Consider the following 18,278-nt stretch of genomic DNA (forward strand, 5'->3'; position numbering starts at 1 on the left):
AAAATCACCAAAGGATGGACCTGAAAAACTTTGAAATATCTGGCTACTTTTAAATGATCCATGAACATTTGCATATTGAATTTTAACCTTTGGTTTTTCTATGTAAGGCGTCACACCACATTAAATAGCTTCATTCACTTCACAAAAATGATGCAATGCGCTACTGTGAATCGAAGTTGAATGTGCTATTCTTCACGCAAACGGAGGTGTCTGGTGGTGATGTTTTGTGTTCGCTCGCGTTTTTACAAATCTTTCAGTAGGTGGATCGCGCAAGAAAACATTGTCCACACCTTCTTTTAGGAGCAAGAAAGGCCACTTTTATTTTAGGACAGGTGCATCATCAATATCATAAACATATTCATTATTTATTTATTATTTACATAATTCAACTCTACAGTGAGCCTACGAAACCTAAATCCCAAAACCCCGAACAAACTCCTGCCTACTAACCCTAGCCTACCCAACGCTACCCTTCAGGATGGCCAACCCGCTCCAGGCTGCCCACCCCCACTAACAAAAACCCGCCTACAAAAGAACAAAGGCACCCATCCTAACAGTGGCAAACCTACCTAAACTAAAACAGTGCCTAGAGCACCGCAAAAGAACAAACCCAGAAATAAAGAAAGAAAAAGAAAAAAGAGGGAGGGTGGGTGGGGCAAAACAACCTCCCTACACGCCTCCCGCCACGCAGTTGCTAATCCCCGCCTGACTTCCCCTTTTCAACCCTCTGCTAATCAGCCCCCCACCTGTTGATGTTCCTCGCGCGAACCTGCCCAGGGAGAGACCGGCTCGCGCCTGGCTCTCCCTGGGTCCCCCCTCGCGCAAGAAAACATTGTCCACACCTTCTTTTAGGAGCAAGAAAGGCCACTTTTATTTTAGGACAGGTGCATCATCAATATCATAAACATATTCATTATTTATTTATTATTTACATAATTCAACTCTACAGTGAGCCTACGAAACCTAAATCCCAAAACCCCGAACAAACTCCTGCCTACTAACCCTAGCCTACCCAACGCTACCCTTCAGGATGGCCAACCCGCTCCAGGCTGCCCACCCCCACTAACAAAAACCCGCCACCCAGGAAAACCTTTAGCGTTTTCCTGCCCCACCTAAAGGAAAGGAAGGAGCACACCACAACTGTACTTGAAGAACCTTGCTAATCAAGTCCCTGAGTTCAAGGAGGTAAAAAGAGAGGCCCAAAGCTGAGAGATGCACACCGTCCTCACAAAATAAATGATGTTCAGATACTTGTAAATGATAATGGTTCAAACTGTATATCCCCCAATGTTGACAAAAAAGGCGCATTGTCCTGTTCACTTTCCGTCTAGCCTTTTCCAGGGCAGAATGGGTCCGTGCCCCACGCCAGTGCAAACGGGGCACAAACTCAGTCCATATGAGCATGGTGCTCTCCCATGTGGTTCGGATGATTTCCAGGTCCTGCTTCATTAATTTTAACAAGGTCAGCCCAGAGAGAGAAACCAAGTCATTCTCTCCCAAATGTAGCACCAGGAGATCCGGAGGGCCCCCCAAACACTGCGAAACCAAAGCAGCCAAGGCGGGAAAAAGCCCACCCCAGCGCATTCCCCCTGTTCCATGCCATGAGACTTCATGTGTCATACTGTTCAGGCCAAGTGATCTCCCACAAAGCTGGCTGGCAGCGGCTAAAGCTGCTCGTTTAATAAAAGAGTGCCCCAGTATCCACACCCTTCTTTTGCATCCGGCGACTGATAGCCAGGGACCTAGGAGAGAAAGAAATGTTAGACCAGCCAAAAATGCACTATTTCCTCACATACTTTTCACAACACTTGGAACGCCAACGACCAATGCGTCGGATCTGGGACCAGTCCCACCCCAGGCGGGCGGCCTCCGTCGCCGCACCAATTCTGAAGGAATGGGTACCAAACTGAACAGGGTCCTTCCCCAAACGCAACAAGACCTTACGTAATACAGCCAACAATTGAGATGCCACTATGGGACTACCATCCGCATGACAAAATATGGACCCCTGTAGAAAATGCGGAGAGGACACAAACCCTTCCCATTCCCCAACCGGGCAACATGCAGAGACCCCACTCCTACCAAGGAACACCCACTTACCCCTCCCCATCTGGTCGGTTTTGGATGCCCGCAGCCAAAGTCGCACTCTGTCACTTTCCAACACCACCTCACCGCTGGTCATGCCTACCCTGCCCCGCAACCCCAGCAACTCTGATGCCCGAAATGCCCCAAAGAACAACCACACAAAACACAAACGAAATTTGGCACACTCAAAAGCATCATGACAACACACCTCCAGTTCCGGCAACATCAACTGGAGCAATTCAAACGTCACGGGCTGCCGGAGCTGCTGACCCCCAGCCCGGAGCCTGGCCAAACCTTTCAACAATTTACGAACCAACACCCCCCCAACCGGATCCCTCCCCCACCAAAGCTGTCCATAAAAAGAAACCCCAGCCAATTTACCCGAAATGGTAGTGGGCGCCAGGCCTTTGTCCGCCAGATGTAAAACAAACTGCAAGATGCATTGTTCATCAGACCAACCAGCCCTGAACGGCCCCATCGAAACCTTGCAAAACTGCAGAAACTCAGACCAGGCTTTCACATAACCCCGCCTGGTGGATTCAGCCACAGAATTTTCCACCAAGTGGTGAACCCTCAATCCCCCAGGTCCCATACGTACTGTGGGATCGGTGTTGGTGCCAGGTCCGCCCCAGGAGCTAACTTGCGGAACTCGGACCACTGAAAGCGAGACAAAGAGTCAGCGATGCAATTAGAAGTACCAGGAACATGCCGCGCTTTAAAGACAATATTCAGTTGCAGACACCGCAGCATGAATGCGCGCAGGAGCCGCAAAACCCGCAAATCGCGAGCCTTTTGGTGATTGACAAGGTGTACTACAGCCAAATTGTCCACGTGAAACAAGACGGAACGATTCTGAAACTCATCCCCCCATAGGTGCAAAGCAACCAGCAGCGGGAAGAGCTCCAGAAACGCAATGCTGCGACCCTGATCCTTCCAGTGCGCCGGCCAGCCGGCCGCGCACCATCGACCTTCCCAAAATATTCCGAATCCGTGAGCCCCTGACGCATCAGTGAACAACTGTACTTGCCACACCATGTCCTCATCCGCAAAAAACAAGGACACGCCATTAAAGTCTTGCAGAAAACGAAGCCAGACAGTCAAATCGGCACGCACAGCGGTGGTAATGCGCACCCTATGATGGGGAAGGCTTGCTCCGGACATGGACAGACCCAGACGTCTGCAGAACGTCCTGCCCGCCCGAACAACCCGGCAAGCAAAATTGAGATAACCCAACAACTTCTGAACAGTTTTCAAAACCACTTTCCGCTCCCCCAACACCAGATGTATGAAAGCAGACATTTCCTTCACTTTAGCCACAGGCAGTCTCGCCACCATAGACAGAGTATCAATTTCGATCCCCAAAAAAGTCAGGGACGTACAGGGACCCTCTGTCTTGTCCGGCGCCAAGGGGACACCCAATTCCTCCGCTAGAGCCTGAAAGATGTTCAAAGCCGACTGACACTGCCCAGAGCAACCCTCCCCAATGAAAAGAAAATCATCAAGGTAATGACAGACCAACGCGTGGCCACTGACAAAAGTGAATCGCCACTGCAGGAAGGTACTGAAGGTTTCAAACAGGGAGCATGACACTGAACAGCCCATGGGCAACACCCGATCCACGTAGAAACTACCATCAAAATGCATTCCTAACAGACTGAAATCCCAAGGATGAATGGGCAATAGCCGGAAAGCCGACTGAATGTCGCTCTTCGCCAGCAAAGCCCCAACACCAGCCGTGCGCACGAGCCGTAAGGCATCGTCCACCGAAGCATAAGTGACAGTTGAGTCAGCTGGATCAATAAAGTCATTGATTGAGGAACCCTCGGGCCAGGACAGGTGATGAATAAGACGAAACTCCCCTTCCGCCTTCTTGGGCACCACGCCCAGGGGTGATACAATCAAGTCAGGCAGGGGACAATGCACAAAAGGACCAGCAATCCTACCAGCCGCAAGCTCTGCATCCAGTTTCTTCCGCACCACATGTGGACTCTCCTTCGCAGACTTCAAATTATCCGACCACCTGCCCACCCTGGGTCCCTGATACCCAATCCGAAACCCAATTTTGAAGCCCCAAGACAAAATCTTAGCTGCCTCAAAATCCGGATAATCCACCAGCCAGAGGTCGAGAACCTCCTGCCTAATAGGAGTAGGGGCCCTTGTAAACAGACTGATGGTGCTGCCCCCTGCCCCCAGAACCCCGTCCCTGATCACCCCATCTCTGGCCGGGAAAACACTGGGTGAGGGCGTGCTTCCCTCCACACTGTGAACACTCATGTTTATACCTGCAAGCGGGTCTGTTACAGGAACCTCTGTTAAAATGCCAGCAAGTGCCAGAAGCGGCTGATTGACCTCTGCCCCAAACCCCCGCCCCAGACTGAGCGGGGCGAGCTGAAAAGGGCCGATAAAACACAGGTTGCCCGCTAGCTGTGTGGGTCGTAGCAGGAGGGTTTGCCGATGCCATCCATTGCAACCATAACTCAGAGTCAACCGCACCCCACGAACGCTCAGGAAAAGCGGCCATGCGCGCCCTAAATTCGTCATCGTAGGACAACCAAGCAAAGCCTCCAAAATAACTGTGAGCCTTGCGGATGACATCTGCATATTTAAACATGTCTATCGCTTTCTCAGGATGACGTTGACAATAAACGCTGGCATAAATGAGAAAGGCCGAAGTCCAATTCTCTATGGACTTCGGAACGCGAGGCCTCCGAGCCAATTCTAATTCCTCCTCTTTCGACCCTTCTTTTGCCTGGACATCCCTGTGGAGAAGACGAAAAACATCTACAAAAGCCCCAGACCAGATCAGATTCTTTGTTTTTTCAGATAAATGGGACCCCAAGGGCATCCCCACCCCAGAATAAGGCAACTTTTTCGGTAGGATACTATCCTCCGTTACCCGAGTGGCATCCACCCCGCCATCCCCCGATATAGAAACTTCTTTTGCAACTTGCACAGTAGAAACATTTGAAATTACGGGCCGCTCAAGCCTCGGTGCCAGAGCGACTCGCTCAACCACAACCCCATCACCCGTACCACAGGATCTTGTACTCTTAACCGGGAGACTCTCCCTAGGTTGCACATTTGAAATTACGGGCCGCTCAAGCCTCGGTGCCAGAGCGACTCGCTCAACCACAACCCCATCACCCATACCAACAGATCTTGTACACTTAACCGGGAGACTCTCCCTAGGTTGCCACACTGACCACCACCCATCCTTACCTCTTGGTAACTGCTCCGACTGCTGGGCGACGGCCCCACGATCCCGCTGAGAAGGTCCAGACCACACTGCCCCTCGTACACCTGCAGGGTCCGCTCTAGACTCCTGCAAAACACGAGAAACAGTGGGTTGCCCCAACCCACCCCCCTGGGCCCGTGCTGCCAAAAGCCCAACATCTTTGTCCCTCAATTCCCCCTCTTCCAACTCATCATCATGAAAACTCCCACCGAAAGCTGCATCAGAAAATTCAACTTGATTACTTCCACTGGGCATAGCCCCATCACCAATACCCCCATCATAAAACTGCCAATCAATGGTCTGAAAGCTTTGTGGACAGAAAACTGTAGAAGAGGTATCCGCTCCAGATAGCCCCCCTGAAAGCCCACCACTGGAAACAGCCGTGGGGACAGTTCCCGGGCCCGTAGAAACTGCCAACAGCCGCCCAGCCGAAGGCGCAGATTGAAAACTGCTGCCGCTCAAGCCAGACGATGAAGGGTGCGCGACAACATGGTCCCTGAAAGCTGAACCGCAATTTTCCCCCAAGGGACGGCCCACCGACGCCAGACCATGGACACCTCCCGACCCAGTCGATTGACCCCCCAAGTGGCCACTTGGCCGCCCCCTGGGGACCGGGAACAAGGCTTGCCCCGGGTACTGGGGCGCCCCCTCGTTGAACAAACCCCTCATACCAGGAGCCGGGGGCGTGGGGATGGCAGCCCGAGGGCCAGGCAAACCGGCTGCCACAGCCGCAGTGGCCGGGGGGGGCAGCAATCTAGAGACAGTGCCCACTGGAACCACAGCAGGGGCAGGAGTGGGGACCACAGGAGGGGTTGGAGCCGGCAATGCAGCAGTGAGTGGCCCAGCACCGGCGTCACCCGTGTGCGGGGAGCCAACATCGCGGGGGGGGGCAGGGCCAGGCCCCAGCATGGCAGGAGAGAGCATAAAACACTGGCCATTAAGCCACAGGAGTGGGGAAACCCCCCCCGGAGAATTGGGCACCGTAACGGCAGGGACTACAGGCATACCGGCAGGGGGAGGGGTCGGCGCGTGCCCAAGGGAGTCCAGGCTCCGCCCCCGCTTTGGTTTAGGGCCCGCCTGCAGCCTCCCCGTCTTCCCCGAGACCAAGCCGCCTGAACGCGGAGCTTGACGGCCCGCAGAACGCCCCCGCCTCCCCCCGGGCGCCCCGCGGGAACCAGCACCAAGTAACTGGAATGCACATACCTGCTGGGGGGCGCCCGGGTCACCCGGCGGGGGCTCCACTGCAGCGACCGGCAAAACGAGCATGTGCCCGTCCGCAGGCGTGGCCGCCTCGCCGTCTTCCTCCTCCTCCGGGCCCGGGGTTAAACAAGCGTCCACGGCCCTGGAAACGCCCTCGGAAGCCTTGCGAGGTGGGCGGGCCAGTCCGACCCACGCCTCCGCTGGGACACCCGGCCGCAGCAGGTCCTCGCGCCCGGCATCGCAGAGGAACCGCACGGCCCTCCTGACCTCCTCCACGTCCTCCATGTGGTCAGAGAAAACCCAGGTACGACAAATACACGCCGCAAAACAACCTCCCTACACGCCTCCCGCCACGCAGTTGCTAATCCCCGCCTGACTTCCCCTTTTCAACCCTCTGCTAATCAGCCCCCCACCTGTTGATGTTCCTCGCGCGAACCTGCCCAGGGAGAGACCGGCTCGCGCCTGGCTCTCCCTGGGTCCCCCCTTCAAACCCCAGAAGCAAGGACAATCAGCTGTAATGAAATGCATTTGGCAGCTGATGCCTTCTATGCCTCATTGGGGCGGCGGATATTTGAGCGCCAAAGTTTCCTGGGATACAGTGCGACTGACAGCCCTTCTGAACCCTTCCGCCTGGCATCTCGGCACGTGCCTCACTTGGTGAAAAGGCAGTGTTAAATTCCGTTGGCACATTACCATGACAATGGAATACCCACATAATTTGCCTCTTTCAGCTCTTAATAACTCGCAGTATACTTAACGCATTTTCTAGTGACCATTTAAAAAAATTGGACATTGTTCAGGGCAGCCGAGGGACAATGGCCCCAGCTAGTGCGAAACTGCCTTAGGTTGATCTGGTGCACATAGTACACATCAGAAACGACGTGTGCCGTTTGTCCAATAGGAGAGGCGCTCTGACGTCCGTACGCGCGCACTAATGTTTACTGCAATCTTGCGCTTCTGTTTCAATGATTACTGTTTATTGTACTTTGGTGATTGGCAGCCCACACTTATTCAGCCTACTAATGAGTATGTCATGCAATTTTCTGCCAGGAATATGATAATTAGACAGCTACTGTTTGGTGATTTTCTTAAACAAAATCAATGCTTAGCTCCACGGGTTTCATTAAAATGTTCTGGCCTGATGGGCTTCTTCTCATGCTGGCTGGCGCAGTAGCGGCTCCTGAAGGGAGTGCTGCAGGGCGGTGGGGCAGGGCGGGGGAGGGGCAGGATGGGGGTAGTAAACTCCATACGGCCGACCGGAGGTAAGTAAAGAAATAAATAAACAAAACAAATTACATTGTGCACGCTGCATCCCCAAACGGCGTTAGGTCTTTCCAGGGATACGTTTTTCTCTGTTCCCTCTCCATGTAGAGTTATGCTCAGGGCGGAGACACACTTTCGAGTGTAACCATGCGCTTTATAAGACCCATTATTATTATTATTAGTATTAAGTTTATTATTCTTTTTTTTTTATTAGCCCCCCACGTAAACCCCCCCACCCGCCCCCCACCTGCAAGTCATGCTGGCCGCGACTGCCAAGAGGGCAACAAATAAACCAGCATGCTTATACCCTCTCACTTTCTCCCTCCAATCCCTATCTGGTTTGCCTTTCTCTCTTTTTAGGCGGATCAGATTTTGAGAAGCAAAAACCGGGACAGACCAGACTTAAAGGCAGGACTAAAGCCTTTAGTTTTACTTCTATAACTGAAGTGTCCCGTTTTCAGCACAGCCTTGATATATATGTGTATATATATATATATATATGTTCATCACACGCATCCCAGGATAATACAATCCACAAAGGAAAGCAGCAGGAAGGGGGGATACGGCAAGTTTGATTTCTGGTAGTTGCGGCTGCGCTACCATTAACCATGTTTTGTGAGGCGGAGAGAAGAGAGGCCGAACAAGGGATGTTCAAGAATAAGAAAAAATCTAATGGGACTCAAAAAACAGGCACCAGTCAAGCTAGTGGGGGCGGTACCTCCATGAACACCAAATTGAATTCATTAGAACGTCTATATGAGCGTGAAATTAGAAAGTGGTGGGAGGCCACATCACTGCAAAATTATATAGATGTTGACCGCGTTCCCAGGGGATTAAGGATATGCACTATCCCCGCGTACGAAAATCCTGACCCGGAATTGCTGGATGCATGGGCGGAGCACACGGCAGCATCCTGTAAAGGGAGTTTAAGGATATTAGTACGCTTTGCCTGGAGTGATAGGGATAAGGCCTTGACACAAATCAAAGAACTGGAAGAGGAATTACTAAAAGAGGAAGACCAAGTTACTCTTGGAGAAAAACGTGAACAAATTAAAAAACGTCTTAAAAAATACGAACAAAAAATAAAACAGCGCAAGGAAGAAAAATTTGAAAGGGATGAGAACGATTATCAGATGGGAAGGGTGTTAACTTTTGCAAAGAAATACGATCACACAAGGAAACAACTGAAGCAAAAGATAAGTGCACCCGCCTCTGTAGAGCCCGTGACCTCCGAATCAGACGTCAACGCAGACGATGCGATAAGTGAGGATGGAAGCGTGGAAGCTCCTTCTTTTCACAGGGAGTTCCAAGTCATGCGCAACCAACAACTAGAGGGAGGCAGGGGCAAACCCCCGGACAATGCAGGAGCAAGAGGAAGACGAGGCGCGGCGGCGGTGGGAAGAAATCCATTAGGTTCCCCACCTGTCACACGCAGCAGGAAGAACTTCTACAGGAAGAAGACATAAGACAGGACCCTGTAGACAAAGATAATCTGTCCGTCATTAACTTGACCAACAAAGTATTGACTGTAGAAGAGAATTCCATCTTAAAATTGGGCTTATCCTTCTGCCCACGTAAGAACTTTGACTTTGCGCAAACTGGAATCGACGTTTTCAAATTCACGAGAAAATTAAAACTGCATACATTTTTCAAACTTAAATCTCACAGTGCTAATTCCATGCCTTCTGCCGACAACGATGGAGATGGTTTGAGATGCCGGGATTTGGGCGGTCTACGTGCCATAGAAGGTTTACATCAGGAAATCAACAGAGGTGAAGATGGCGATATCACCAATACCCAAACATTGGCGCATCTGGACATACAACAAAAAAGTGGGGGCAGCATGTTTAAACCGGCCTCTACATTTATGCCTATCATGGGCTCAGATGCTATAGACACTTTCTCGGATGCAGTTTTGATGAATCTTTCAAGACTAAGAAAAACGAAGTCATATGCGTTCTCCGGTGAGAATTTCACCAAACATCAACAGAATGCATTACAGACTTTATGTAAAAACTCTGATCTGGTGTGTAAACCCTCCGATAAGGGGGGCAACATTGTCCTCCTCACCACTGCCCAATACGAAACTGAGGCTCTTCGTTTATTGGGTGATGTCAACACCTATAGGCTTGTGAACAACAAAGTATACAACCAAAGCGTGGTAGAGTACCACGATATGATATCCAAGTGGTATAAAGTCAATATGCTCAATACCGATGAATATCTTTATTTACGTTGTCTCAGCCCAGTAATTCCTACATTTTACTACCTTCCTAAGGTTCACAAAGACTTATATAATCCTCCAGGGAGGCCTATTGTGGCCTCGAATGGAAGTCTTACTGAGAACCTTTCGATTTATGTTGACTCGTTTCTTTCACCTTTGGTTATGTCTCTGCCTTCCTATCTGCGAGATACCAAACATTTTTTGTCCATTATTGATTCAGTCATTTGGAAAGACACATATTGCATGATGGTTCTCGACATCGCCAGTCTATACACCTGTATAGCTCATGGCGATGGGCTTAGAGCTATGGCCAGTTTTTTTGAGAAACGTCCTGTTCGTTTCTATGAGCATAATAAAATGCTGATGGAATTCATGAATTTCAGCTTAAATAATAACATCTTTCTTTTCAGCAATCAGTTGTATAAGCAGATGTCCGGAGTGGCTATGGGAGCTTGCTCTGCTCCGAGCTTTGCCAATCTGTTTGTAGGCCATTGGGAAGAACAGGCACCTTGGTGTCACAATGAGGAATGGACCAACGTAATTATAGGGTGGCATCGTTATATAGACGATTTGTTTATCATTTTAAATTGCTCGATGGAAACGGCTAGTGTGTTTGTTGAGGTACTGAATAACAATGACAAAAATCTGAAGTTCTCAGGTGAGATTAGTAAGAGTGCTGTCAATTACCTCGACCTTACTGTTTATGTTGATGAGGATGGTTCTTTACAGACTAAATTGTTCAGGAAAGAGACCGCTGGGAATTCTACTCTTTATGCGACCAGCAGTCATCCACGCCAATTAATTGAAAGTATCCCTTATGGAGAACTTTTAAGGTTGAGGCGGAACAATTCTATTGATGCTGATTTTGAAACGGCAGCGGCTGCTAGCCTTCAAAGATTTAAAAGAAGAGGGTATAAAAATGGGGTTTTGACACGCGCTTTTGAGAGAGTCAAAAAGGTTAAGCGGAAAGATCTGTTGCAACCTAAACATACTGAACCATATAAAAATGGGGCATTTCGTCTCATCACAACTTTTTCGCGTAATGCTGGTCAGATTAAGAAAATCTTGAAAAAGAATTGGAGTATTCTTTTGTCGGATAACATCATTAAAGCTGACCTGCCGACCAATCCGTTGGTCACCTACAGGAAGGCTAAATCCCTTAAGGATCATTTAGTCTCCAGTCATTTCTCTTCCCCTGCAATTACCCCTCAAATGCCTGTTCTCAGTGGTTTTTACCCCTGTGGTCGGTGTAAGGCCTGTAAGTACAGTAAGCGGACGCTTACCTTTAAGATACCAGGTCTGGCTACACCGAAAAAGATTTCGAAATTCCTAACATGTTCTACCCCCTTTGCGATTTACTGCCTCACCTGCCCGTGTGGTTTAAAATACATCGGCAGTACCACCAATGCAGTAAAACTAAGAATACTAGAGCACATGCGTGCCATCGCTAAAAAGGATGAATCTTACCCTGTGGCAAGGCATTTCGAGAAGATGCATAACAGCAACAGGGATCTGTTGTCGTACATCTGTCTCGATAGTGTACCAGTTAGCATTAGAGGAGGGGATCGCCTCTTAAAGCTCAGACGCCTGGAATCCAGGTACATAATTGACCTACAGAGTAAGAGTCCGAGGGGTTTGAATATGCATGAAGAGCTATCAGTTCATCTGGGATAGGATCCGTGTACTATTGTATCATAGCATCGTGTCTGTCTGTATTCTATTGTTAATATGGTGATCATCATGTCTTCATATCTGTGCCTTTCTTTCCATATGATGATTCATTGGATTCTTTGAATCCGTAACTGTGACTGTTTTCTTCCATTTTTGAATATTTGAACATTTAACTTGGCTAAAAGATGTTGTTTGCAGAGATGTCATTGGACTTGTTTTGCAGGCTTTGCACCCATAAATAGCCCATCTGTGGGCGTAATTTTTGTTAAATTTGTTAAATTGTTAAATTGGAGAGGGTTCATGCTCGCTTTTACCCTATAAGCATTTTTGCTTGTAATTACTGTGATTCTACATCGAGGGGCACAGCATGTTTTATAATAATATCTACTCTCCTACTGTGGTGCTATTTCACATCAGCCTTTATTTGTATTCAGGATGTCAGTAGGATTGCTTTTGCCCATACAGGGCTATATTACGTTTGGATTTGATATTGGGATCCATGGGCCATCAATGGCATAGTTGTAAAATTGCTATTGTATAGTAACATATGCGCATCGTATTGAATGTATATACGTTCTAAGATGGCTGCCGTTTTGTCCAAAAATCATACAGTCCGTTTTTGCTTTTCATGACATTCTGTTAAGTATTAAGTGCTTGCGCGTCCTCGCTTCTCTCATAACTTGACAAAGCCCTACGGCGAAACGCGTCGTTGCTGTTTGTTCCGCCACGAATAAATTGGTTGGAACAACCCCCTGCGAGTGCTGCTTTCCTTTGTGGATTGTATTATCCTGGGATGCGTGTGATGAACATTGTGTAACGGGCACACCCCCGTTTGGCGTGCACCCGCCCATGAGTGCAACCGGCTGGTGTTTGGAAGTTTGAGATATATATATATATATGCAGATCAGGCCTCTTGTAATGCGGGGACCTCCTTACACGTTACTGGCTAACGTGTATAGCCATGCAAAAGAAATCCTTCCCCAAAAGAAAAAGGCGGAGGCCTGCACAGGAACGGTAAAGGAAGCCTTTATTGCAACAAATCCATTAAGGCAAATGCATTTCGGCGTTAGAGCCTTCGATGATCAAAGGAAGGTTGCTGTAGTGTTCACGGGGGTATGCCGCGAAGGGTTAGCTGCTTCGCGGCATACCCCCGTGAACATTACACTTGGCAATGTGGCTTATGCGGTGGGAACGGAAGGGGGCTTTGACATGCAACTAATGAAGGGCACACGGGACTTGCATCGCACACTGTGCTGATTACAGCAACCTTCCTTTGATCATCACCGCCTTGGGACCCGGATTTGGACTGCTGCATTCTGGGTCCTGTAGTTAGAGTACCCACAGTACTAACTACACTAGGCGGAGCCCCACCTGGGGGAGGAACAGCCGCTACCAATCCCTAGAGCGGCAAGACATTTTAAGTGTGGACTGCTTCCTGGCTCAACATTTCTCCATGGCGCTGACGAAGTCTCTAACGCCGAAATGCATTCGCCTTAATGGATTTGTTGCAATAAAGGCTTCCTTTACCGTTCCTGTGCAGGCCTCCGCCTTTTTCTTTTGGGGAAGGATTTATTTTGCATATATATATATATATGTATATGCCACAACAAATCTCCACGTTTAAGTGAAAAGACAGCACTCAAGGACGGAAATGGATAAGCATTAGTTTATTCCGCCAGGAAGATTCCCGACGAACAGGGCGCGTTTCGGCTGCGCAGCAACCTTGATCACCTGATTTGAGCCATTTTGAAAAAAACATTTACACTAATTAAAATCATGAACATAGACAAAATATGACTTAGTTCAATGCCAAACAACGCGTGTAATAAAACATTATTAATCTCATATACTAGTTAATTTTGACATGCCTTGAAATTGTTGCAAACAATGTGCTTTAAATTACAAGTGAATACTTATAAACGTTAATGCACGAATACCAACTAGGCCTCGTCGAAAACATACACAGACTACATTGATCATGTACCAAAATGTAACAATTTAAATAAAGTTAGTTCAATTCTAACTGTAGAGTTGCCATCCATACTGGGGAACTATTAAATATATCGGCTGCTGGCCCTCTAAACATTGAAAGTCCTCTTTCGATCTTTTATGCCTTCAGTTCATTATTTGCTAAAGAAATGCGCTCCAATTTGTATGACGAAAGAATAACTTGACTTGGATACAATTGCAATTGGCCTTGATACAACGTGCCAATAGGACTATAACCCTAAACAAACAGAATGTTAAACGCCCAATGCTGTTATTCCTTGTGGCTTGCATTGAAAAATGGCTAATGTCTATATATATGTGTGTGTGTGTGTGTGTGTGTGTGTATGTATATATATACTCCAGTTTGTCTCTCCTCTGGTGGGAGCATTCCGTGGTCCGCCTTATGTGCTGCCTCACAAAAACAGATTGATTTCTTTAATTATTTGTGACTGCAGCGATCCCTGTGAAAAGAGATTATATCTTTCTATTCTGCTTTGCAGATTGACCTGAAATTTGTCACAAAAACCACAACAATCTATTTATGATTAAGAAAAGTGTTGAGACTACAGGACAGTCCTCCGGAAACCGGGACTGTCCAGCAGTAGCGGCTCCTGGTGGGAGTGCCCCCGTGCGGTGACTTGGGGTGGGGGAGGGGCAGGGTGGGGGGTAGTAAACACCGGAATATGGATAAATGCAGGTAAGTTGACAATTAAATCAATAAAACACATTTTGTTGCGCGCACTTCATTGCAGTTGGCGATGCATCGCGCAAAACGGAATTCATTTTGTTGATTTAATTGTCAACTTACCTGCATTCATCTGTATTCCGGTGTTTACTACCCCCCACCCTGCCCTCCCCTGCCCCACGTCACCGCCCGGTAGCACTCCCACCAGGAGCCACTACTGCTGTCCAGGGAAATCCAGGACGTCTGGTCACCCCATCTCTTTTCTCTCTCTATTCTATCTCCTTCGGCTCCACTTTCTCTCTTTTCACTCCTTTGATATCCTTCCTCCTCTGCCTCTCCCTTTATATCTCTTTCTCACTTTCACTCTAGCTCCCTATTCCCAAACATCTCTATCTTATCCTTTGCATCTCTCGCTCTCTCTCTCTCTCTCTCTCTCTCTCTCTCTCTCTCTCTCTCTCTCTCTCTCTTTTTCTCTCCCTCTCTCTCTTTCCTTTCTGTCTCTGTCTCTCTCTTTCTATCTATCACTCTCTCTCTATTTCACCTCCCTGCCCTAGACTTTCCACTTCAATGGAAATGCCTCCAGCCGGTATCTTCTGTCTACAGAGATGACAAAGTCCTTCCTTTCTGCCTCCTGTGCACTAACATATCCTTCTTCAGGCCACTCTGGGTGCAGCAGAGTAGCAGATGGCCAGTCTGTGGGCGTTTTGCATTTTGATTGTGGAAATGTAAATAGCTGAGAATACAAGCCAGCCCCTCTGTTGCACCCAGGAGGGTCTCGAAGGATGCTTCCATAGTGCACAAGAGGGCTGCAGGAGACGTAGAAGCTACACCTTCTCTATTCTACTCATGGTTAGCTTGAGAATCACAGAGGACCTTGGACAGACCTCTGGGAGGCTTATTATGTTCAGCAGCACTGGAAATATGTGGCATGAGAGAGACAAATTATCGGCACAGTTGACTAAATTTTGAAGCAAAGAAAGGTAAATTAAGCAGTGTAATGAGGCACACTTTACCAACCAAATATAGCAATAAGCAACCGAAAGGTGCCCAGTCAACCTTTGAAAAGAGCCTTCCACTCTGTGGCAACACGTGTCACTGCATTTTTAGTAACTTTTGAACCATTTGAGTTAGACATTTTCTTTGTTAGAATCTGCAAATTATACAGCAGATGATGGATTATGTGACAAATGTGGCAAATCCATAATTGCTCAAAAAATGCTGCAGTCGCGCAATTGCATAATTTTCAGTGGCCCTGATTATACCTATATCAGTGCCCTTGCTGCCTCTGGTCTTGAGGTGTCAAGAGAGTTCTTGAGGGGTCATGAGAGGTCATAAAACCATTGGCAGAAACAACCTATGCTGGGATCTAAGAGCCTTGTGTATTTTATTGTACTTTCCACAACTTGTCCTCCCAGTAGCCACTGAGTAGCAAATAGGAAGCGGCCAAGATGCTAAAGGTGATTATAAGGAATCATGAGATATTACTTACACTACTGGCATTTTGGGGAATTGATTTTCATGCTTAGAAGTCTGCCACCTGACTGAGATACTTGGCCGCATGCAGTAGTCCAAGGTCTTTGTAAACAAAAAAGTCTACATGAGTGTTCTTGGAAAATGAGGGTAGCTTAATTCACATTATCACCTACATTTACTAAAATCTCAGACAGCGCAGCCATGCTTAAAAATACACAGGACTGCATTGCATAAATGGGAGAAAATTGTGTAGTGCTGTATTTATTAAAGTTCAAGTGGTGATGACATCAGATGTCCTTGCACAAAAAACGCAATGGTGAGAGAGAGGTTTATTGCATGTGATGTGTACTTGGTGCACACCTTCTGGTACAAATTTCTAAGCACAGACAACTGAACAGTACGCTTTTGAAAATGTCTCATTTAATGAAAATGATGTGTTAGTCATTCAATACTGAGCTTGGCCATTGTTTCCACCGAGTTTAATTTCATGCTAAAGTTCCTTGCAAAAACCTTTTTGCACTACGTCAATAACTCATGAAAAATGAGGGCTGTTTACACTTTTCCAGGGCCATTATACCCTCTTTGCATGGCTAATCAGGAGTTCTGATAACTTTTGGGCACCTGCTGCACCATTCAAATCATGACCCTATAGCTGTAAGGTAGCTGCACTTGTGACTGCCTCTTTAGTAGTAAAATATAGTAATTTTAGGTGGTTATCGAGGTGCCTAGAGCTGTTGGTCCTGGTGTCACTGCACATGCTGCACCATTGAAAACATGACCCAGTTGTCTGCAAGGTTACTGCACTTGGGACTGCCTGTTAGATTTTAATTGTTAGCAATAATCTGGGTTTAGTGGGGTTCCTAGAGCTAAAGGCACCAGCGTCACTGCACCTGCTGCACCATTCAAATCAAGTCCCTTCTAACTGCAAGGTAACTGCAATTGTAACTGCCTGTTTAGTAGTCAAATATAGCAATATTATGGGTTTAGATGAGTTCTGACAAATTTTGGGCCCAGTGCTACTGCACCGGCTGCACCATTCAGATCATGACCTTGGTGTCAGCAAGGCAACTGCAGTTGTGGCTGCCTTTTTAGTAGTAAAATATAGCATAGCTTTTGTATATTAGCTTTATTTGTAACGCACAAGTTTATTGCAACATTTGGAATTTGTTCATAATTACCAGATAGATAAAGTTGAAAAAATCGATCAGATAATGCCTACAAAGTGCAAAGAAAGGTACTGGGGCATGAGTAGGAAATACCACAAACGTTCTAAGGCTAAAGTGTCTGATTTACACAACTAAGTAATAAAAAGCAAGCATTCCAGCATACCATTAGAAGCTGTCTGCATTTTCCATGGGAAGAGATCTTATCTTGACAGTGAATGGGGCTTAAACAGTGTGAACAGCTTTAGTAGATGTATTCTACATGTGTGCAGCCAGGGAAAGTTAAAAAAAGAAAGTGTCACACAAAAGTGAATTATCAAAGTAATTTGGCAATGGGGACTGACAAGAGCCTCCTTTTAAGATATATTAAATACAAGAGATTTCACAAGCACACCACAAGTGCTTTGCAGTCGAAATCTAAAAACATAGAACCAACTTTCATTTTTCATGTCTATTAATTTTACAGCTCTAGGCACATCAACAATACATTTTAAAGTCTCTATCATGCATGCACCACTATGTCTAACTGTGCTGGATGAAGTACTCATTTAGTTCTTATGGTTGCAGTTGGTGGACACAATCACTCCTTTTTGGATAGTCGAACTTTCACCATTAAACTTTGATCTGGTGAATGAGAAAGCAAGATAGAAAAAGGAGAAAGAAGGAAGTAGGGAAATATAGGAAAACAGTGCAAATGCGAGAAAACAGGGATGAAACAAAACATGCAAGACTAAGATACACAGAGAAGTGGTGCTAGAAAGTGGAAGAAAAAAGCATGAGGTTAAATCAAGACCAGACCGCTTTGATATTCGCCAACCCCGATCTACAGTAGCATCTCTGGTGAGTCCACAATAAACCTTTATGCCTTTTTTTGCCCTACTATCTTTCTTTGGCTTATTAGGCCTGGATAGAAGATCTTGTGCAGAAGAACATATCTATGAGCAACGAAGGTGCCATGCACGGGTACATTAGGGGTGTTTTTATTTCATTGTGCCTTACGTGAGCTTTCTGTATAATACATGCTTTATTGTACCACAGTTAAAAATAGGGGGCAGATTTATCAAGCAGTTGCATCGCCTTTGAGCCATGCAATGGGCACAAGGGCAACGCATCTACTAAGTAAGATTTATCAAGCCACGCACAGCCATCTTGCATGGCCCTGCGTGGCCCTTGTTAGCATAATCATTAAGATCATTAGGCATCTGCAGCTCAGCTCTAAATTGGCTCATTTCATTTCATGCCAATCGTACTTTCCAAGTCTTTTCACCAACAGCCAGCTCCGATACCCAT

At 47.2% G+C, this 18,278-nt stretch overlaps 1 protein-coding gene across 1 annotated transcript in view; it reads right to left on the reverse strand.

Annotated features, from left to right (window-relative positions):
* Nucleotides 1-406: 406 nt before the first annotated feature.
* LOC144762710 (uncharacterized) overlaps nt 407-18,278 on the reverse strand; it is a 31,960-nt gene continuing 14,088 nt past the window's right edge. The window contains exons 3-4 of the mRNA XM_078647951.1: nt 2,684-4,222; nt 407-1,742 (exon numbers count right to left, since the gene is read on the reverse strand). Of these exons, the coding sequence (XP_078504077.1) occupies nt 1,679-1,742; nt 2,684-4,222 (1,603 nt within the window). The 3' untranslated portion in view covers nt 407-1,678. The remainder of the gene's footprint in view (nt 1,743-2,683; nt 4,223-18,278) is intronic.

Source organism: Lissotriton helveticus, chromosome 6 (assembly GCF_964261635.1).
Source record: "Lissotriton helveticus chromosome 6, aLisHel1.1, whole genome shotgun sequence".
NCBI lineage: Eukaryota > Metazoa > Chordata > Amphibia > Caudata > Salamandridae > Lissotriton > Lissotriton helveticus.